The 23,560-nt window shown below is 46.7% G+C and overlaps 3 protein-coding genes across 3 annotated transcripts in view; 2 read left to right on the top strand and 1 right to left on the bottom strand.

The window, feature by feature from the left end:
• LOC136629072 (zinc finger protein 585A-like) overlaps positions 1 to 23,560 on the top strand; it is a 331,519-nt gene that overhangs the window by 105,055 nt on the left and 202,904 nt on the right. The gene's annotated exons all lie outside the window — the stretch shown is intronic.
• LOC136628986 (zinc finger protein 420-like) overlaps positions 1 to 23,560 on the bottom strand; it is a 457,969-nt gene that overhangs the window by 371,009 nt on the left and 63,400 nt on the right. The gene's annotated exons all lie outside the window — the stretch shown is intronic.
• Positions 1 to 23,560, top strand: part of LOC136627153 (zinc finger protein 585A-like) — a 58,048-nt gene that overhangs the window by 33,184 nt on the left and 1,304 nt on the right. Inside the window, exon 10 of the mRNA XM_066602089.1 lies at positions 5,894 to 5,996. Within this exon, the coding sequence (XP_066458186.1) occupies positions 5,894 to 5,996 (103 nt within the window). The remainder of the gene's footprint in view (positions 1 to 5,893; positions 5,997 to 23,560) is intronic.

The following is a 23,560-nucleotide window of genomic DNA, read 5'->3' as shown; positions in this document are numbered from 1 at the left end:
ACCCCAACGGTCCTTCTTAGGGCCACATTTAACCGTGTGCAGTACTGTGCAGGCTGCTGTTAGCAGTGTTGCATATTTTTTTTTTTCAAAATCGGCTGTGCAGAGCATTGCGCCCTGCAGTAATACTACAGGGAGAGAATTGTGTAGGCAGGGCCAGAAGACATATATTATTGATTGAATATAGTCAGTGGGCCTTTTCTTTAAAAAAAAAAGGGAAAAATTCTATTTGGCCTGCCTCTGTCAGTCCTCAGCGTTCTGGGTACGTGTGTGGTGGGTGGAGATAGTAAAAAAATCATACGCAGCCAGCTACGTTTAACAGCAGTCTTGCGCCAATGTATTTCCTTCCTGCCTGGGGAAAATCACCGCTCTGCTGCACTTCATATAACTGCATTTCTGTGGAACAGATTTCTTATCTGATTGAATATAGTCAGTGGGCCTTTTCTTTTAAAAAAAAGGGAAAAATTCTATTTGGCCTGCCTCTGTCAGTCCTCAGCGTTCTGGGTACGTGTGTGGTGGGTGGAGATAGTAAAAAAATCATACGCAGCCAGCTACGTTTAACAGCAGTCTTGCGCCAATTTATTCCCTGCCTTCCTGGGAAAAATCACCGCTCTGCTGCACTTCATATAACTGCATTTCTGTGGAACACATTTCTTATCTGATTGAATATAGTCAGTGGGCCTTTTCTTTAAAAAAAAAGGGAAAAATTCTATTTGTCCTGCAGGCTTGCGCCAATTTATTTCCTGCCTGGGAAATCACTGGTAATACAGCATGCTGAGGGGTAGGGGTAGGCCTAGAGGACGTGGACGTGGCCGAGGACGCTTAGGCCCAAGTGAGGGTGTGGGCACAGGCCGAGCTCCTGATCCAGGTGTATCGCAGCCGACTGCTGCGCGATTAGGAGAGAGGCACGTTTCTGGCGTCCCCACATTCATCGCCCAATTAATGGGTCCACGCGGGAGACCTTTATTAGAAAATGAGCAGTGTGAGCAGGTCCTGTCGTGGATGGCAGAAAGTGCTTTGAGCAAGCTATCATCCACCCACAGTTCTGCGCCGTCCAGTGCTGCAAATCCGAATCCTCTGGCTGCTGCTCCTCCTTCCTCCCAGCCTCCTCACTCCACTACAATGACACATGCTCAGGAGCGGGAAGACTCCCAGGAACTGTTCTCGGGCCCCTGCTCAGATTGGGCAGCAGTGGTTCCTCTCCCACCAGAGGAGTTTATCGTCACTGATGCACAACCATTGGAAAGTTCCCGGGGTCCGGGGGAAGAGGCTGGGGACTTCCGGCAACTGTCTCAAGACCTTTCAGTGGGTGAGGAGGACGATGACGATGAGACACAGTTGTCTATCGGTGAGGTAGTAGTAAGGGCAGTAAGTCCGAGGGAGGAGCACACAGAGGATTCGGAGGAAGAGCAGCAGGACGATGAGGTGACTGACCCCACCTGGTGTGCAACGCCTACTCAGGACAGGTCTTCAGAGGGGGAGGCAAGGGCAGCAGCAGGGCAGGTTGCAAGAGGCAGTGCGGTGGCCAGGGGTAGAGACAGGGCCAGACCGAATAATCCACCAACTGTTTCCCAAAGCGCACCCTCGCAGTTTTTCACAGAGACGCCTGACGACCGACGAACAGTGGTGTGCAACCTTTGTCGCGCCAAGATCAGCCGGGGAGCCACCACCAACAGCCTCACCACCACCAGCATGCGCAGACATATGATGGCCAAGCACCCCACAAGGTGGGACGAAGGACGTTCACCGCCTCCGGTTTGCATCGCTGCCTCTCCCCCTGTGCCCCAACCTGCCACTGAGATCCAACCCCGCTCTGAGGACACAGGCACAACCGTCTCCTGGCCTGCACCCACACCCTCACCTCCGCTGTCCTCGGCCCAATCCAGCAATGTCTCGCACCGCACCATCCAGCCGTCGCTAGCGCAAGTGTTTGAGCGCAAGCGCAAGTATGCCGCCACGCACCCGCACGCTCAAGCGTTAACCGTCCACATAGCCAAATTTATCAGCCTTGAGATGCTGCCGTATAGGGTTGTGGAAACGGAGTCTTTCAAAAATATGATGGCGGCGGCGGCCCCGCGCTATTCAGTTCCCAGTCGCCACTACTTTTCCCGATGTGCCGTCCCAGCCCTGCACGACCACATCTCCTGCAACATTGTACGCGCCCTCACCAACGCGGTTACTGCCAAGGTCCACTTAACAACGGACACATGGACAAACACAGGCGGGCAGGGCCACTATATCTCCCTGACGGCACATTGGGTGAATTTAGTGGAGGCTGGGACAGAGTCAGAGCCTGGGACCGCTCACGTCCTACCCACCCCCAGAATTGCGGGCCCCAGCTCGGTGGTGGTATCTGTGGCGGTGTATGCTTCCTCCACTAAACCACCACCCTCCTCCTCCTCCTTCAACGCAACCTCTGTCTCGCAATCAAGATGTGTCAGCAGCAGCGTGTCGGTGTGAGGAGGAGGAGGAGTTCTGGCCACTCTCATTCCCGAAGAGGGAAGGGGTTCGAGAGGGTTGCTATACCACAGGACCCTGGCGGGCAAGCTGATGGAAAAATTCCCATCCGACAGCGCTAGTAGCAGAAAGCGCACTTCCGAGGGCCAGGTAGCAGCGGAGATCGAGCAGCATGTACAGCACAGGCAATACAACAGTCTTTAAGGGCCTGAACAGCTTTATGGCTCCCAGCAAGACTGTGTCACCGCTCCCCAGTCAAGGCTGAGTCGGCGGGAGCACTGTAAAAGGATGGTGAGGGAGTACGTAGCCGATCGCACGACCGTCCTCCGTGACGCCTCTGCCACCTACAACTACTGGGTGTCGAAGCTGGACACGTGGCCTGAACTAGCGCTGTATGCCCTGGAGGTGCTTGCTTGTCCTGCGGCTAGCGTCTTGTCGGAAAGGGTGTTTAGTGCGGCTGGGGGAATCATCACGGATAAGCGTACCCGCCTGTCAACCGACAGTGCCGACAGGCTTACACTCATCAAGATGAACAAAGCCTGGATTTCCCCAGACTTCTCTTCTCCACCAGCGGACAGCAGCGATACCTAAACAATACGTAGGCTGCACCCGCGATGGAAGCTACGTTCTCTATCACCATCAAAAACGGGGACATTTCTGCTTCATCAATCTGTGTATAATATTCCTCCTCCTCCTCCTGCTCCTCCTCCTGAAACCTCACGTGATCACGCCGAACGGGCAATTTTTCTTAGGGCCACAAGGCTCACTCATCTAATTTTTCTTAAAATTTTTTATACGTTTCAATGCTCTTAAAAGCGTTGAAACTTTTAACTTGAACCAATTTTTCGTTAAACTGGGCTGCGTCCAGGCCTAGTTACCACTTAAGCCACATTAACCAAAGCGATTAATGGGTTTCACCTGCCATCTTGGTTGGCCAATTTTTCTGATGTACATTAGTACTGTTGATACAGCAAGTTTTGGGGGCCCTCGCCTACAGTGTAATCAAATGAATTTTTAGCCCACCTGCATTACAGCTGACGTTACATCCGCTGTGTTGGGCAATGCAATGGGATATATTTATGTACCGCCGGTGGGTTCCAGGGAGCCACCCATGCTGACACCTTGACAGAATGAATAGTGTGTGGCACATAGGTTCCCCATTGCTATGCCCACGTGTGCAGCTCCTGATGGCGGTGGCACAGGATTATATTTCTCATTGCTTCTGTACAGCATTGTGGGCTATTGCCCCGCCCCTTTTAATGAGGGTCGCTGCCTAGCCGTGCCAACCCTCTGCAGTGTGTGCCTGCGGTTCCTCGTCATGGCAGACGCACTTATAAATAGACATGAGGGTGGTGTGGCATGAGGGCAGCTGAAGGCTGCGCAGGGACACTTTTGTGTGCGCTGTGGACACTGGGTCGTGCGGGGGGGTTGGGCAGCATGTAACCCAGGAGAAGTGGCAGCGGAGTGTCATGCCGGCAGTGATTGTGCTTTGTTGGAGGTAGTGTGGTGCTTAGCTAAGGTATCCATTGCTAATGAGGGCTTTTCAGAAGTAAAAGTTGTTGGGAGGGGGAGGGGCCCACTCTTGCCGGTATTGTGGCTTAATAGTGGGACCTGTGAACTTGAGATGCAGCCCAACATGTAGCCCCTCGCCTGCCCTATCCGTTGCTGTGTCGTTCCCATCACTTTCTTGAATTGCCCAGATTTTCACACATGAAAACCTTAGTGAGCATCGGCGAAATACAAAAATGCTCGGGTCGCCCATTGACTTCAATGGGGTTCGTTACTCAAAACGAACCCTCGAGCATCGCGATAATTTCGTCCCGAGTAACGAGCTCCCGAGCATTTTGGTGCTCGCTCATCTCTAATCTACATCTCAATGAAGAAACTCTTATTTTATTCGTGTTCTAGACATCTTGGGATTCATCTTTGTACCTTCAGCTTTTGATTGGCCGTCATGACATGTATAATACAATATGTGCACATACCTTTTATATAGACACATGCAGTATCTTGATAAGCAGACCTGATGGAGAAAAACTAATGTCGTTTTCAGAATCTTTGACCCCAAAATACCTCAAAAAAGTTCCAATATCTCAGTCACCAAAAATTTTGTTTCCCAGTGTAATTGGGACCTTTACAGAGGAAGGAGGATCGCTGACTGCGTTTACTGAATGGAGGCCGAGCGGGCTGAGGATCGTTCCGGCCCACCCACTTCCGTTAACAGTAAGCAGGCAGGCAGCTCAAAAGTGATATTGCCTGTTTACACTGAGCGACGGACGAGAAACGAATGATTCCTGATCATGGTTCAGCTGCTGCATACATCCGCACTGCACGATTATCGATCAGAATCTCGCTAGATCACGGGAATCCAAATAATGATGATCATTCCATGTAAAAGCACCTTTACTCTTTAGTCTGCATAGAGGGAGGATCGGGGTAGAGTGTACAAGGACAAGTCATGGCTGAGAGAAAGTGTCATGGCGATCTGGGCCTGGATACAACAATTGATACAGAAGACTCTAATCAGAGATGATGTGATCACTGTGCAGTAAACACTTTGTAGAAATGCTGTCTCTCGTGATGACTGGAGCCCAGCCGCTGGATCTAAGCCCTCCTGTTATAAAGGTTGTTTTAAAGTGTGTAAGTCTATATAAATATACATTTTAGTCACTTTTTCTAGCGGGGGTGGGAGGACTACATCTTTTGCACAGGTGCCCTTTACACTCTGTATTCACCCCTTCATGTCTGTGAGGCCTTTTAGGTTGTCAATAAAGGAGTTTTGTCATTAAAGAAAAAATATCTAAACTCACCTATTCCCTCCCTATCTGTCTCCTTATCACATCTTTTCCTGGTTGAGCTTCTCCAGTTCCCCAGGTCAGCTCACTGCAGGCTGGGCCCAGCTTGCTATGAGGGCTGAATATCTCAAATTCCTTCCGGCTGGGTCAGTGAAGGTCACATTCCTGTGCTGTAGCTTCACTGCCTAGGATGGAATTGTCATCTATTTCAGAGACAGTTCGTATGAGCAATCTCTGAAGAAGATAGGCAGTCCTCCTGCTGGCCTGTGAGCTGTGATGTAACGTACATTGGCAGACTGCCAACCAAATGTATGTAACCTCACAGGAAGGAGAAGAATCAGGCAGCTGGAGGTGAAGTGAGCCCCTGGACTGCAGGAGACAGGAGAAGATAGTGGAGGTGAAGATCTGGTAAGTAGACTGATGGGGGAGGACTAGATAAGTATAGCATTTTTCTTTTTTAGTGACAGAACCCCTTTAAGCTAGCTTCTAGATCTTCAGCTACTGTATGTGGCTGAGATAACAACTCCTGTCATACTCTTCTTAGACATCATAATTGATTGTTTCTTGTCATTTTGACTCATATTTTGAACATTCCACATGACTTCTCCAACCATCTGCTGACTTTTACAATATTTGTCTCACAGCTTTTGTATCCGGATGAAGATCTGACCGATACTAATACTGCAGAGACAAATGTGTGGGTCAAACAAGAGATCAAAGAGGAGATTCCTACAGATAACCACCCAGGTAAGTAGTAAGCCCCGAATACAGAAGAGAAGAGTCATGGATTCTACTCAATGTGATTGTTTTCGAAAAGACCAACCAAGTAATCTTGTAGATATGATACCTTTTAATGGCTAACAAAAATACATGATATTTATAGTGAGCTTTTGAACCTACTCTGGTTTCTTCCCAAGGCATAATGGAACAGATCTGAAGACTCATTTATATAAATACATATATACACATGATTACATAAAAGGGCACAGACAGTGGGTGATAATTTTGCACTTAAAAAGAATTCCAGAACAGGATAAGAAGGCACAGACATGGAGTGATTAATAAGGGCTTAGATAAATACCAGAAAGGGATGACCAGAACAGTAAATACGTAATTACTCCAGTGACAAGGAATGTGGTATCTAAATTGATGTTAGAGGGTCAACAGGCCAGCATGTTACTTCTATTCACATTCTCCACTGATGCAAAAAGCCAAAGCCGAGATTCATTCCATTTTAGATAGTATCAAAGATGGTTATAAACTTAGATTTCCAAAATCTCTGTGACGCTGGGATTTGAAATTGTATGATAACTCTCATATGTCGTATGTTGTGTCTGAGTAGAATAATGCTTCGCCACAGGTAATTCTGTCTTTTTGTAATTTGTGGTGATACAGTCTCATCTTCATTTTCTTTTTTTTTGTCCTATTTCCCCAACATAAAGCCCCCCAACAGGACATTTACTGCACATGATCAGGTACACAACATTGGACGAGGAACACGTGAATGTCCCCGGGATCTTATAGTCCTGCTGTGTGTTGGGGATCCGTATCCTGCCCGCGGTTCGTACATGTCAGCAGGTCTTGCAGCTCCTTACATAACAGGGATAAGTTCCTTTTGGTGTGTCAGAGGGCAATGCACTCCCGATTATAAAGTTCCTCAAGTTAGGAGGTTACCTGTAACACAGAAGAGGAGGGTCCGGGAATTACATTTGAGAGAGATCCTGGTGGCAGTAAACAAACATTACAGGAAAGTCTGGGGCAAATGAGGCACGACTTACAGAAGGGTTCAGAGCGTACCTCTGCTGAAGGCGGATGTTAAAATAATAGCTCAGATTAAGTGATCTCTTCCGTCGTTCTGACCAGAGTGACTTTATACCATCTAGATCGACGACCTTAACATCCGTAGACTATTTCTCAACTTACAAATACCAATGGAAAACACGGGTGGGGTGGGGTGGGGGTGCGGACTATTGGTTTACTAGACACTGCTAAGGCATCTGTTAGTGTGGAGTGGGTATTCCTATGGAGGTGATGACTAAGATGGGCTTCAGTCCCATCTTTATGCAATGGGGGCAGATTTTGTACACCAGTGTGTTAATATTACCGACAGCGTCACTGACCGCTGTCCAATCTTGTAGATATGATACATTATGACTAACAAGAATACATGATGTTACAGCGACGTAATGTCTTATTGTTAGCCATTAAAAGCTATCCTATCTACAAGATGACTTGGTTTGTATTGCTGAGAACAATCACACCTCCCTCTACTGGCTAACACCATAACAAACTTTTTTTTTAATTTGACACCTTTCCGTTACATCGTGAGACCCGACAAGTATATAGCTGCAATCACTGAGTATGGAATGTATTGTGGGCCTACGATAAACTGGAATAAATCTATTCTAATGCCAGTGGATGGATCAGAATTGACAATTAACATAGAAGGGGCCGCACTTGTCAGCGCATCGGTCTTCAGGTATTTGGGGGTGTATATAACAAAGTCGGGCTCAGATTATGAAAAATTGAATTTAGACCCACTATACTCGGATTTAAACAGAGGCTCACTATTTGGTGTAAGCTCCCTCCCCCACTGATGGGCCGGGTGAATCTCATTAAGATGATTTGGATGCCGCAGTTATTGTACTTGTTGTATATCTATCCCACTGGATTGTCAGACGGTTTTTCCATAAAATAGTCTTTTTAGAGGCTTCATATGGGGCAGAGAATGCGTAGGCATAATGTTGGAGACCTTGAGTAGAGCTAAAGAGGAGGGTGGATTAGCTCTTCCCAAACCCTGGGCATACGTCTTGGCATCACGAATGTAACACCTTAGGGGTGGGAGACGGGAGAGCTGCCGGGTGCTGCTTATCACTTATTAACACAGTTCTTTGGAAGTTGGTCTCTGTTTGAGGTGCTGGAGAGGTACAGATTTAGGTCCACTGCTCCACAATGGTGGAGACTTGGTGGAGAGTCAGGGGTGTCATCGGCATTGCAGGGTGTACCCAATACATGCCCATATGGGGAACCATGTGGCCATCTGAGCTGTACGAACTTCAGGATTTCGGGAGCTGGGAGGATAGGGGTCCGGTATGTCTCACAGATATCAGAAGCAGAGATGAAGTTGTTCATCCAGCTGTAGATGGAGTACGATATACCGCACACAATTGTATAAATATCTGCCTTTAAGGCGTACATACCAGGCCGAGGGGGTGTTACAAAAATGAGTGTTCATAAGTTTCTGCTGGCTGATGTAATTGGTAGAGCGACTGTCACTGCGGGAGAGAGATCACTACTATATACCCAGATACAGAACTATATAGGCTCCAGGGATCCAGTCAGAATCAGACCGGTGGGAGGCAGACCTTGGACCTCTAGAGGGCGACGTGCTGCAGATGCTACCCGATCTATCCCTAAGTGAAACACATGGACTGTCCAGATATGTTTAATACATAGGGGGTATCGCACCCGCTTTCTTGCACTCCATAGGAGTAAGAGATGGTCCCCTGTGCACAAGATGTACAATTCACCCCGGTGGTCTGATTCACATGATGTGGAGATGCCCAAAACTGAAGATACCGGACCGATGTGTATTCTCTGATTGATGGGGTCTATAAAATCAGTTTGGACTTTACCCCGCTGGTTGGCATACTTGGCTGTGTGAGTGATTTGCCAATGCCAGAGCCAGAACAGACTGCTGTGGCAAGGTTACTGTATCTAGTAAGAAGATTGATTGTGCAACGCTGGTCAGATGAATCTCCCCAACATTACGGGAATGTAGGGATCAGGTTAATAGGATTCTGCCATGGGAGAAGGGAGTATATATTAAACGCAAAGGGATATATAATTCTATGTGATATGGTCTAAATGGCTGAACACTACAGGATTAGTGCCTTTAACTATGCTTAATATAAATCTGTAACGAGGGTAGGAGGATCCGATAATGAGTATAGGGGAGAGCCTAGTGGTGGGTGATCCCCAGCACTAGAAGGAATTGGGTGGTATATAAATATTCCTCTCTGTCTGTTGGGTTGAAGCAGATCCGGTTGTATTGGATGGCCTGGCTGTAGACGATGGATGTTTTGATGTGCTTAGAATGGGGACTGTCCCGACTGAGGTATGTGGGACGATCAGTCAGTTTTCGGTCTAGGGATGTGTGTATTGAATCGTTTTAAATTTTTATGGTGTCCAAAAAGTTGATTTCTGTTATATGAGTAGCTTCATGTCTGTATGTGCGCCTGCTTGGAGCGGCGCTGAGTGTGTGCGCCTGCTTGGAGCGGCGCTGAGTGTGTGTGCCTGCTTGGAGCGGCGCTGAGTGTGTGCGCCTGCTTGGAGCGGCGCTGAGTGTGTGCGCCTGCTTGGAGCGGCGCTGAGTGTGTGCGCCTGCTTGGAGCGGCGCTGAGTGTGTGCGCCTGCCTGGAGCGGCGCTGAGTGTGTGCGCCTGCCTGGAGCGGCGCTGAGTGTGTGCGCCTGCCTGGAGCGGCGCTGAGTGTGTGCGCCTGCCTGTAGCGGCGCTGAGTGTGTGCGCCTGCCTGTAGCGGCGCTGAGTGTGTGCGCCTGCCTGTAGCGGCGCTGAGTGTGTGCGCCTGCCTGTAGCGGCGCTGAGTGTGTGCGCCTGCTTGGAGCGGCGCTGAGTTTGTTGTAAACCAGATATGAGTTTTAGAACTAAATTGAACGTCCAATGACATATGATTTCAGATACAGTAGTTTTGTTTGTTTTAAAGAAAGAGTAACGTGTCAGCCTTCTTCTGCTTGTATTGCAGCGGCAGCACGTCGCGGCACACTTTCCACGTGTCCTCTAAGTCTGGGCAGGAATAGCTCGCCATTCTTCATGCAGGGCTGTGAGAAGAGATTGTTGTGAAGATGGGCATGGGTGGCGGTGTTGTATCCGTTGCTCCCACAAGGGCTCGATTGGATGAATTGTCATTACTAAACGAGCAGCTTTTTTTCTTTTTTTTACCCATGCCCTTCCCAGCATACCGTTCTGCAAACTCAGTATTTGCATATTTGTTAATTTTCTGCCGTGTCCAAATACTTTTGTTCATATGGTATATATGTATGGCCCCAAGTAGCCATGGGTGAATTGGGATAATCGTATATTTGCAGCCTCCATTTTGTACAGTTTCAGCTAGGCATATGCCTTCTATAAACTAAGCTTTTTAGGTAGTTTGTTGTAGATCCTCTAGGACCTTGAAAGCATCTGAGCAGAGTGCCATTCTTGTCTGAGGCTTAAGCCTTGGGATCCTGACTACCTTGCAACTAGTAATTGGCCACTACCAGGAGCGATGGTTTTGAAGCGTCAGCAGTGATATGTGAGCACTTGGATTGGGTGTAAAATAAGCCGGGGAGCCCCAATTGAGTTGGAAACTCTGTGTGACTGGACAGAATGATGCTTGTAGCAGCTCTTGGTAAATCAGTAGTTTACAATAATATCTATCAAACGTTAATGTGTATGTGATAACTTCTGCTATATATATAGACTAGCTGATATACCCGGCTTCGCCCGAGTTAATTTGGTACTGGTGTTTATCTGGTGTTCACACGGAAAATCTTATGAAGTCGTGGTTACTTTAGAGATACCGGAAAAAAATATGTTCACCATTTTGCATAGTTCTCTGCGTTACCCAGGAAACACCACGTGGAGGTAACCATGCGACGTTTCCTTCATATAAAATAACATCAGGAAGTGAGAGAATTAGATTACGTACATAAAATTTGGACACTAATTCTTTTGTGCTTAGAATTGAATAATGGAGTTGGGACCCATTAGCTTTTCCTATTTATGACATAATCAATGCTTGTGCCAAATTTCCCGTTTCTATGACACCGGAAAGTGAGAAAATTAGATTCCGTACGTAAAATTTGGACGCTAATTCTTTTGCGCATAGAATTGAATAATCGAGTTGGGACCCATTAGCTTTTCCTATTTATGACATAATCAATGCCCGTGCCAAATTTCCCGTTTCTATGACATTGGGAAGTGAGTGATTTAGATTATGTACGTAAAATTTCGACGCCAATTCTTTTGCGCTAGAATTGAATAATCGAGTTGGGACCCAATTTCTTTTCCTATTTTGGAGATAATCTATGCTTCTGCCAAATTTCATGTTTCTACGACATCGGGAAGTTGGAGAACTTTTGGCCAGTCAGTCAGTGAGGGCTTTCAGCTTTTTATATATATATTACAGTTCCGCAATAACCTAATAAAAGCAGTGACCAGGCTTCATTTGGTCTCGAAAATGATAGTAATGAGATCAGATGATATGCTAGTGGTCGATACATCAGCAGTTCTGAGACGGTCTGGAGAATTCTGGTGTTTCCAGTCATTCATCTCGCTGTGCATTTGGAAAATGGCCAGCGTATCGCTTTAATCCAAATGACAAGATTAATTTGCTATAGAAGATTGACAGCCCCCAGAAAACGGCACTTTTAGCATTTTTTGACCTATGCAAAACAGATGATTTTGCAAAAACTCTTCTTTATGTGGAAGTTACTTCCTACTATGTGTGGAAAAATAACAGATTTGAGAGTAAAAAACCTGGAAATGATGTTGATGGCTGGCCAGAAGTAAAAGGGATCCCGCTTTGGGCAGAGTGCACACCGTCCACCCTAAGAACGCTGAGCGCGAGCCAACCTCTTTCCTGGCATTGTTCACCCAGCATATCAATCAGTCTGTAAGGCTTTAGGCTGGCTAGAGGATGACAAGCCCTGGAATACTATTGTGGAAGAACCTTCTCTTTGGGATTCTCCATTCCGACTAAGCATAATTTTCTTAGACTTGTTGTTATTTTGCCAATTATCAGACGCTTTATGTCTTTGTAGTATGTCGAAGGACATAAAGCGTCATATAGTGTCAGTTACAATACAATGTTCCCCACATTAGGGATGAAATTTATAATTAATGCCCGATTTTCAATTGAAGACACATTGCTGCCTTGGGGAGGACAATGTCTAGAACACGGTGGCTTACCTTAACCTACAAGTTGTGATACAGTCTTCCAAAAGAGAGATTACCTTAGAGGGATCAGTTATGACACAATTTTCTCGGCACAAGTGGTGTCTAATAACAAAAGTTCGTTAACTGAAGAACAGCTTCAAATTTACAACCAAATTTTAGAAAGTGTTGAGAAGGGCACTGGTCAAATATTTTTCCTGGATGCTCCTGGGGGTACCAGCAAAAGATTTGTCCTAAATCTACTAGCAGCCAGAATAGGGAAGGAACGTGGGATAACCTTGGCTATTGCCTCTTCTGACATTGCTGCCACATTGCTAGATGAAGGTAAGGCAGCTCGTTATGCTTTTAACCCCTTAGTGACCAAGCCCGTTTGCGCTATAATGACCAGGCCACATTTTGAAAATCTGAGGTGTCCATTTAACATTGAATAACTCCGTAAAGGTTTTGCATATCCAAGTGATTCGGACACCACATGTTGTACTTCAATTAGGTGGTAAAAATAGACCTATAGAATTTGTGCATATTTATTAAAAGGGCCAAAATTGGTAAACTTTTGAAAAAATTGTCTTTTTTTTTCACATTTTCAATTGCAATATCTCAAATATATGCAAACGTACTGTACAAACTTTTGCTAAGATATATATATTTCCATCCATTTACTTTTCTTTATTCTGGATGCACATTTGAAAAACTTTAGTTGCGTTTTTTTTTTTTTTTTAACCAGTTAGGAGATGTACAAATTTAACATTGATTATAAACATTTTGAGGAACACTTTTTGTTTTCCTACACCAAGCCAAGATTGCAAGGGCTCATAGATGTCAGAATGATGGATACCCCCACGAAGGGCCTCATTTTAAAAACTACACCCCTTAATATATTCACTGAGGAGGGGGGGGGGTCAGGAGTAATTTTGACTCCACAGTTTTTTCAGGAGTTAATCCAATTTAGTTGTGGCAATTTCTTGGTGGTATGGGGATACCAAGTAACCTTATATGCCTCCTGAGGAATCTGTATAATGACCAGGTAGCAACCGTAAGAACAGACCATGGATTGGTTTAAGATTGGAAATGGCTTACGGCAGGGTTGACTACTCTTACCCTACCTATTAAACTTGCATACAGAACACCTCATGCGACGAGCGGGGCTCGATGAATCCAAGGTTGGAGTTAAAATCGCTGGAAGAATCCTTTACAATCTTGGATATGCAGATGATACAACTTTGATGGCTGAAAGCAAGGAGGAGCTGATGAGCCTTATTACCAAGATGGAAGAAGAAAGTGTAAAAGCTGGGTTGCAGTTAAATATAAAAAAACAAGATTATGACAACCAGATTGATTGACAACTGGCAAAGAAGGGGGAAGAGGTGGAGGCAGTGACAGACTTCATATATCTAGGCGCAAAGATGACTGCAAATAGGGACTGCAGCCAGGAAATATGAAAAAAGCACATACAAAATGGGAAGAATTGAGCTAAGCAGCAGCACATGTGAAAAAGACTTGGGTATACTAATAGATCATAGACTGAACATGAGTCAACAATGTGATGCAGCAGCCAAAAAGGCAAACACAATTCTGAGATGTATTAAGAGAAGCATAAAGTCTAGATCACTTGAGATCATTATCCCCCTCTACTCTTCCTTAGTCAGACCTCATCCGGAATACTGGGTCCAGTTCTGGGCACCCCACTTTAAAAAAGATATAGACAAACTGGAGCAAGTTCAGAGAAGAGTTACCAAGATGGTGAGCGGTCTGCAAATCATGTCCTATGAGGAACAGTTAAAGGATCTGGGAATGTTTAGCTTGCAAAAAAGAAGGCTGAGAGAAGACTTAATAGCGGTCTACAAATATCTGAAGGACTGTCACAGTGCAGAGGGATCAGCCCTATTCTCATTTGCACAAGGAAAGACTAGAAGCAATGGGATGAAACTGAAAGGGAGGAGACACAGATTAGACATTAGACAGTGAGGGGGATCAATGAGTGGAACAGGTTACCACGGGAGGTGGTGAGTTCTCCTTCAATGGAAGTGTTCACACAAAGACTGGACAAATGTCTGTCTGGGATGATTTAGTGATCCCGCACTGAGCAGGGGGTTGGACCCGATGACCCTGAAGGTCTCTTCCAACTCCACCATTCTGGGGTTCTATGAATTGGTAATGCAAGCATGTGATCTTTAACTCCCAAAGATGACAAAACAGCTGTTATTAATGATCTTTTGTAGAATAAATGCAGTATAAGTCTATAGATTCAGTAATACAAACTGCTGACGCAGTAAACTATCCTGTGGAATTCCTAACCACCCCCATAACCTCATTCTTAACATTAGCCCACCCATTATGTTACTAAGGAACTTAAACCCTACGAAATTATGTAATGGCATCTGACTGCAAATAAAAGTTCTCCATCAAAAAGTTATCGAGGCCACAGTAATCCCTGGATGTGCTAAAGGGAAAACTGTATTTATATTACGAATACTGTTATTATCTACTGAGTACTAAGGTGTGCTTTGCAATGATGATCAATAAATTGCAGGGGCAAAGTAGCTAGAATAGACTTGAGAGGCTTTTTTTTCACACAGTCAGTTCTATGTGGCCTTTTCCAGAGTGAGTTCTGCTAGCAGTCTGGTGATCCTTGCACTTGAAGGTAATACTACAAATGTAGTTTTACAAAGCGGTCCTTCACTAATCAGGATTATACAGGTATTATGAGAATGGTTTATATAATAAAGAAACACCAAAGATCTATGATAAAGCAAGATTAAAGATTTATAATTAGTAGAGATGAGCGAGCATGCTCGTCAGAGCTTGATGCTCGTTCAAGCAGTAGCATACTCGAAGGTGCTCGTTACTCGAGCGAGCACCACGCCGTGCTCGAGAAAATGTCATCCTCTCCTCCCCACATGTTTAGCGCCATTTTTTTAGCCAATAAACATGCAGGGAAGGCTTTGGCACCTCCTGCAGTGACGTGTCAACCCTGTGCACCTCTATAGCAGTGACTGGCTGGGCTGATCAGGTGACCTACAAGCATAAAAACTCAGGTCATCTGAGGCTCACCTCACACGCAGGCTGCATGAGCTGAGGGATAGAGCTCCTGCTATTCAGGGAAAGTTATGATGTAGGTTAGAGGTTGCGGTTAGGCAGGGATCCTTGTTCCAAGAACCCAGCAGTCCTTTTAGGACTACAACTCCTCCCGTTGTCTGCATCAGCAGTTTGGCTGGCTGGGAGCAGTATTCTCAAGCATCCCGGCTGTATACTGCATACTGTTACCGGTTTTATGCAGTATACTGTTAGTGGTGTACAGAGAGTAGATGGGAAGTAACAAAACTCCTATCATTTTTCATTTTTTTAAATTTTCTGGGGGCCGCTCCAAGCGTACGCTATATACCTGTGTGTGAGTCTTGTCAATCCACACTATCTAACAACACTATACGCAGTTTACAGTATCTTTTTTTTGGTTTATAAGCGTACGCAAAATACCTCGCATTTTGACCAAGTGCATTCTACAACATGATGAAGACTAGAGCTAAGGGTCGAGGTGCAGGACGTGCATGTGGGCATCTGAATGAGGGTGTGGGCAGAGGCCGAGGTCCTAGGCAGGGTGAAACTGTGCCTGGTTTGGCCACTCAAAGTGCCTGCTGCTGAGGGATTAGTAGAGCTCCGCGTATCTACGCTCCCTAGCTTCATCTCACATTTTGCAGGTCGGCGTGTTAGACTAATATTAAAAGCACAACAGGCGATCAGTTGATGACGTGGATAGTGGGTAATGCATCCAGTAATTTATCCAACACCCAGTCTTCAACGCAGTCCACTTGCGCTAGCCAAGGGACTGGATCTGTAAATCCTCAGGCTGGTCCTCCTTCCTCTCAGCCTGGTCACTCCAGGAAAAGGAGAGATTCAGAACAGTTATACTCACAGGAACTGTTCTCGGGTCCCTGTGCTGAGTCCGAAAAAAACGATTCATCAGCCACGTGAGGAGTTTGTCGTGACCGATGCCCAAACTTTGGAGCTTTCACAGACTCGGAGTGATGAGGGTGGGGACTTCCAAGTAGTGTCTCAAGAGCTATTTGTGGATGATGATAAGACACAGTTGTCTGTCAGTGAGGTGGTTGTTAGGGCAGTAAGTCTGAGGGAGGAGCAGACTGAGGATTCAGAGGAAGAGCTGGTGGATGATAAGGTGACTGACCCGACCTGGGTTGGTAAGACTACTGAAGACAGCGCTTTAGAGGGGAAGGCAGTGGGGTGGCCAGAGAGAGAAGCAGGGCCAGAGCAAATAATCCCCCAACTGTTCTCCACAGCACCTCCTCGCGGCAAGTCTCCATGTAAAGGGCTAGGTGTTCGAAGGTCTGGAGGTTTTTTAATGAGAGCGCGGACTATCGACGAAGAGTGGTGTGCAACCTGTGCCGCACCAAGATCAGCAGGGGAGCCACCACTACCAGCCTGACCACCACCAGCATGCGCAGGCATATGATGGCCATTCACCGACTGCGGGTCACACCACTGCCTCTTACCCTGTGTCACCTGCTGGCACTGAGATGCAATCCGCCTCCCAGGACGCAGGCACGAAGTCTCCCACCCTCTAGCTTCACCTCCACGGTCCTCCACTGCCTCCACTAATGTGTCCCAGCACAGCGTTCAGGTGTTGATAACCCATGCATTGGAACGCAAGCGGAAATAAGCAGCCACCAACCTGCATGCACAATCACTAAACGTGCATATCTCCAAACTGCTGAGCCTGGAGATGCTGCCATATAGGCTGGTAGAAACTGACGCTTTCCGCAACCTAATGGAGACGGCCATCCCCTTATACTCGGTTTCCAGTATTTTTCACTCTACGCCATCCCAGCCCTACACCAGCACGTGTCATGGAATGTCAACCATGCCCTCACCAACGCGGTTACTGGGAAGGACCACTTAACCACAGACACGTTGACAAGTGCTCGCAGGCAGGGACACTACATCTCCTTGACAGCACATTGGGTTAACCTGGTGGAGGCTGGGACCGAGTCTGACCATGGGTCCGCTCACGTGCTACCCACACCGAGGTTTGTGGCTCCTACCTTTGTCATTGTTTCTCCAGCTTATTATGCCACCTCCTCCAAACACCCCCTCCACCTCTCAATTACCATCTTTGAGCACGTCGCCTCCAGTCGATAGCTCAAGGTGCTGCAGCACTGCCGTGGGGAAGCGTCAGCAGGCCGTGCTAAAACTCCTGGGCTTAGGGGACGAGGCACACGGCCCAAGAGCTGTTACACGGTTTGACAAAGCAGACAGATCTGTTGGAGTGAACCTCCAACCAGGCATGGTCGTGTGTGACAATGGACGTAACCTGGTGGTGGCTCTGCAGCTTGGCAGACTAACACACGTGCCATGCCGGGCTCACGTGTTCAATCTGATGGTTCAGTGCCTTCTTAAAAGCTACCCCAATTAGTTTGAGCTGCTCAGCAAGGTGCATCGCGTGTGCTCACATTTCAGAAAGTCCACCACAGATGCTGCCACCCTCCAGGACACTGCAACAGCGCTTTACAGCTGCCAGTGCACCGACTGTTGTGCGACGTGCCCATGCGTTGGAATTCAACGTTGAACATGTTGGCCACAGTTTACATGCAGTGTAGAGCCATTGTAGAATACCAGCTGCAACATGCCTGTCGGAGTGGTAGTCAGCCACCGCAGTTCTTCACAGAGGAGTGGGCATGGATGTCTGACATCTGTCAGGTGTTGGGAAACTTGGAGGAGTCAACACAAATGGTGAGCGGCGATGCAACCATTATCAGGGTAACCATCCCGCTGCTTTGCCTGCTGAGAATGTCGCTGCTAAGCATTAAGGCCGACATTTGCAGATAGAACATTCCCGAAGAGGAAAGGAGTACGAGAGTGATGCAATACCACAAGGCCCTGGTAGAAAAGCTGATGCTAAACTTCTCATCTAACAATGCTAGCGGTAGAGGACATAGTTCAGTGGGCCAACTAGCAGGGGAGATGCAGGGAACAGGCAGCATGTCCAGCGCACGAAGGGGGACACTCTCCAAGGCCTTTGCCAGTTTTATGGCACCCCAGCCAGACTGTGTCGCCACTCCCTCTAGGCTGAGTAGGAGGGAACACTGTAAAAAGATAGTTCGGGAGTACATAGCCGACCATACCAATGTCCTCCGTGATCTTTCTGCTCCATACAACAAGTCATAGCTGGACACGAGGCACGAACTTGCGCTGTACGCCTTGGAGGTGCTGGCCTGCCCTGCCGTAGCGTGTTATCGGAGAGGGTGTTTAGTGCTGCTGGGGGAAATATCACGGATAAGCGTACCCGCCTGTCAACTGCCAGCGCTGACAGGCTTACACTCATAAAGATGAACAAAGCCTGGATTTCCCCTGACTTCTCTTCTCCACCGGTGGAAAGCAGCGTAACAAAAAGTATCTTTAAGCTACAACTGGAAAACCATTCACCCTCTATCACCCCAAAAAAGGATAGAAGTAGCTTAGTCTATCCTTGTCTGATCTTCCTCCTTCTTCTCCTAAACCAGCATGTCAGCATGCTGAACAGCCAATTCTTCAGAGGCCCAAAACGCTCTGTAAAAACAATTTTTTTCAGAGGGCTGCCCCAGGCTCTGTTAGCAAATTAAGCAAGGACGAGCTCTATGTTTAAACAATTTTTCAGGGGTTCACCTGCACTCTCTGCAAACAAATCTTTCTGGAATATACCTATACTTTCGGTACACAAATTTTTCTGGGGTTCGCCTGTACTCTTGGTAAAGATATTTTTCTGGGGTTCACCTATACTCTTGGTACACAAATGTTTCAGAGGTTTGTCTATACTCTTGGTACACAAATGTTTCAAGGGCTAGCCTATACTCTTGGTACACAAATGTTTCAAGGGCTAGCCTATACTCTTGGTACACAAATGTTTCAAGGGCTAGCCTATACTCTTGGTACACAAATGTTTCAAGGGCTCGCCTATACTCTTGGTACACAAATGTTTCAAGGGCTCGCCTATACTCTTGGTACACAAATGTTTCAAGGGCTCGCCTATACTCTTGGTACACAAATGTTTCAGGGGCTCGCCTATACTCTTGGTACACAAATGTTTCAGGGGCTCGCCTATACTCTTGGTACACAAATGTTTCAGGGGCTCGCCTATACTCTTGGTACACAAATGTTTCAGGGGCTCGCCTATACTCTTGGTACACAAATGTTTCAGGGGCTCGCCTATACTCTTGGTACACAAATGTTTCAGGGGCTCGCCTATACTCTTGGTACACAAATGTTTCAGGGGCTCGCCTATACTCTTGGTACACAAATGTTTCAGGGGCTCGCCTATACTCTTGGTACACAAATGTTTCAGGGGCTCGCCTATACTCTTAATAAACAAATCTTTCAGGGGTTCACCTGCACTCTGAATGTTGTGTTGTAGAATTGGTTGTTGAATTGTGGAGATGTGTAGAAGCATCTGAGTCCCCTTTATGCCCACATTTTTGGCTCATGAAACTTTGTGACAGAGCTGGCATGGGATTGGAATTATTGGAACCCAACAGTCCTTTTTAGGACTACAACTCCTCTTATTTTGTGCATCAGCAGTTTGGCTGCCTGGGACCAGTAGTGTGCACAAAGCATCCACAAGCATCCCGGCTGTATACTGCATACTGTTACCGGTTGTATACAGTATACTGCTACTGGTGTACATAGACTATATAGGAACTAACAAAACTCCTCTCCTTTTTTCTTTTTTTTTTTTTGGGTGGTTTTCGCTGAAAGCACTTGCATAATAGGCCCAAGTGTGTGTCCTGTTGATCCACACCATAAAACAAGACTATACACTTTTTACACTGGCTTAATGCGTACGCAAAATACCTTGCAGTTTGCGTAGCATTTTGACACAGTGCATTATTAAACATAATGAAGACAAGGGGTAATGGTCGAGGACGAGGATGTGGACGTGGGTGCCCGAATGAGGGTGTGGGCAGAGGCCAAGGTCCTGGGCGGGGTGAAACTGTGCCTGGTATGGCCACTCAAATTTCTTCATAGAACATGCTGTGTTTCCCTGGGGCACTGGTTAATAAGCCCCTCGGGGAGAGGCAGGGACTGGGACAGGCCGTAGCTTGTCTGTCAGTGGACCCCCGCCTGGATCCAATGAAGCCAGTACAAAAAAAATCTTTAAGGGGTTCACCTGCACTATGGGTAAAAAAATCTTTCAGGGGTACACCTATACTGTTGGTACACAAATCTTTCAGGGGTTTGCCTATACTCTTGGTACACAAATGTTTCAGGGGTTTGCCTATAGTCTTGGTACACAAATGTTTAAGGGGTTCACTTATACTCCCAGTAAACACTTACCCTGCACTCTCGCTCAACAAATCTTTCAGGTTCTCACCTGCAATGTTGGTAAAAAAAAAATTCTTTTAAAAATGGGTTGTTTTATTCATAAACAATGTAGAAGTACTGGCCTATGAGTCCTCCCTATGCTAGCGTTTGTGCCTAATGAAATGCTGCGACGGAGGTGGAATGGGATGGCACTTACAATCATACATAAATTTGTCTTCGATTTTGTCAGCTATGAAGCACAATTTTAAAAGGGTCACATGGCGTACAGAAACGTATCCCAGTGCAGTAACTATCTTTGGCCACTAATTTCTTTACAGTTCCTGCTGTCTTTCCCTGGGGCACTGGTTAACAAGCCCCTCGGGGAGAGATTTTTTTCTATTCTCATTGCACGCTTCCTGCCAGCTACTGCGGGCGGACAGGCAAAGTGTCCCAAAGTAAGGCGGCAGAGGGGTGGCTGCAGTGCGTTGACTCCAGTGTGCACGTCCCCACTCAGCGCTTTAAGAAAATAGGTCAAAGACTGCCAGCTCTCCACCAGTACTCCCGGACAAAGGCGGGTTGATCCGAACCCCTGGGACGAGAGAAAAGGGCCGCTCCTCTCTTGCATGCCGCTCTGCGCAGGGGTGACGTCAGTCCGTGGGATGTCAGAAGCCGGAAGGACCGGCCTACGGTGTGGCGGAGCTCCCGTCAGCGAAGTAGGCAAAGGGGTGCGCTTTACCCCGTCTGGGATGGGGACACCTGGACGCTGCGCCGGGAAAAGTTTTCAATAAGCTGTGGACACAGGTTTGTGCGGGGGATCAGACTGCAATGCCAGCATGTAACACAGGAGAAGAGGCAGTGGTGTCACCCACAGGTGATGATTGGCCTTATTGCACCTTGTGTGGTGCTTAACTAAGATGTGTCGGCGTATGTGCCTTGCTGATTATGGTCTGTCCCAACTAAATTGTTAGGGGGGTGACCACCAGGCTCTTGCCCACAATTTGGCTAAATAGTGCGACTTGGGAGCCTCAGATGCATCCATGCATGCTGCCCCTGCTGTTCCCTATCAGTTTCTGTGGTGTTTTCATCACTTTCTGATGTTTTCAGGTGATTCTCACAACCTCTACTATGCAGAGCATGGGTCACCTTGAAAAATTCTTGAGTCTCCTGTTGACTTCAGTGCGGTTCGTTACTCAAAACGAGCTCTCGACCATTACAAAACGTTTGGCTCAATTAACGAGCACCCCAGCATTTTGGTGCTCGCTCATCTCTATTCATTAGCAATGTGTTAGCAACATAATAATTATGAAGATAGTTACTGTCATCTTGAAAGCGTAATACGAATTTCATACAGATGAAGTAGTTGGCAAAAACTGGTGAAAATACATACAAATATTTGAAGTGGCTGGAGCTGCAGTAATTTATGCGCCAGTACTACCCACTATGTCAACTGGCCAGATTTTGGGTTCTAATATTGGGAATGAAGTCAAAGCGTGAAGTGGAGGTGTTACAGCTCAATTGTATCCTATAGACATTAATTACTTTACTATTGCTAATTAGCCTGTTTCTTCTGTATAACGAGAAATAGGAATATTTATCGTTTTCTATGCAGCCGCAGGATGACGGGAAATCTGTCTCCGAGATCCTCCAGGCATCCTCCTTTGTACTCGGCTCCTCCAACTCTTTCAGAAGCCATAAATGTGCACAATTAAGGAATAGATTCCGAGTAGTTTTCTCCTAATATAACTTCTGAGCAGGTTATAAAGGGATTAGAAATGAAAAGACTGCTTCTATAGATGTTTCTACAATAGCTCCAAAGTGATGTTAAGCTGCGGTCCCATAAACATTGGGAAATGTTTTAAAGGGCACTTGTCACCACCGAATAGTACCATAAACTGTGTCTGCTGTCGGAGTCCACATGTGGTCGGAAAATCTATTTTCACATGCACTCCTGTAGGCGTCTATGGACCACCTGCTTGCCACTGGCGGCTTCCTGTCTGTCAAAGATATCCCAGCCAGGTAATCATTACCAGCACTCTGCACGCTCTCTCAAATATACCGTATAAGCTGAGTTTTTCAGCACATCCTTTTTTGTGCTGAAAAAGCCCCCCTCGGCTTATACTCGAGTGAGGTAAACCCCCCCCCCCCGCAATACTCACCTCCCAGCCCGCGTCTGTGTCCCTGCCGCAATGCCATCCGCGGGGGTGCGGCAAGCTGCTTAAGACTTCTCCCCGCTGTCATCTCCCTGGCTTTGTTTTGAATTCCCCCACCCCGTCAGCACTGTGTGAGGAAGCACTGTGATTGGATTGAGCACCAGCCAATCACAGCCTGCACATGATCATTCACAGCCATTCAGTGAATGACATCACTGAATGACTGATTGGTTTATCGAGGGCCAGTGTGATTGGCTGGTGCTCGATCCAATCACAGTGCTTCCTCACACAGCGCTGACGGCGGGGGAATTCAAAAACAAGCCAGGAAGATGACAGCAGGGAAAAGTCTGAAGCAACTTGCCGTACCGCTAGGGAGAGCATCGTGCCGGAGACACAGTCGCCAGCTGGGAGGTGAGTATTGTGTGGGTTTTTTTTTTAACCTAGTATATACTCGAGTATAGCTAGGCTTATACTCAAGTCAGTAAGTTTTTTTTACCAGTTTTTTGTGGTAAAACCTATTGACTCGGCTTATACTCGGGTCGGCTAATACTTGAGTATATACAATTTATTTATCTAGCCAACGTCAGAATAGTATAAAAACGTGTCCTCGTTTTTATATCTTCTAGCTTTAGCTAAAACTGAATAAATAATAGAAAACTACATGTACTAATCCAGCCTTACACTTACCATAGCTGTGACTTCTTCGTACATTATGACACTGCTCCTCTCCTCTGTGATAAAGTGCACACAGCTGTCAGGGTGTGTGTGTGATCAACACCACCAAATATCACTGACTCACAGGGGCGTTTATGGTTCTCTACTGAGCATTTACACTGATACAGAATCCTAGGAAGATGGAGGCTTCTCCACAAGGGAGAACTACAAGAGAACAGCCTGGTGGCCAAACACGATCTGCTGGT

Source organism: Eleutherodactylus coqui, chromosome 5 (assembly GCF_035609145.1).
Source record: "Eleutherodactylus coqui strain aEleCoq1 chromosome 5, aEleCoq1.hap1, whole genome shotgun sequence".
Taxonomy (NCBI): domain Eukaryota; kingdom Metazoa; phylum Chordata; class Amphibia; order Anura; family Eleutherodactylidae; genus Eleutherodactylus; species Eleutherodactylus coqui.
The sequence above is the reverse complement of the archived record's forward strand: the minus strand, read 5'-3'. Positions and strand labels throughout refer to the sequence as shown.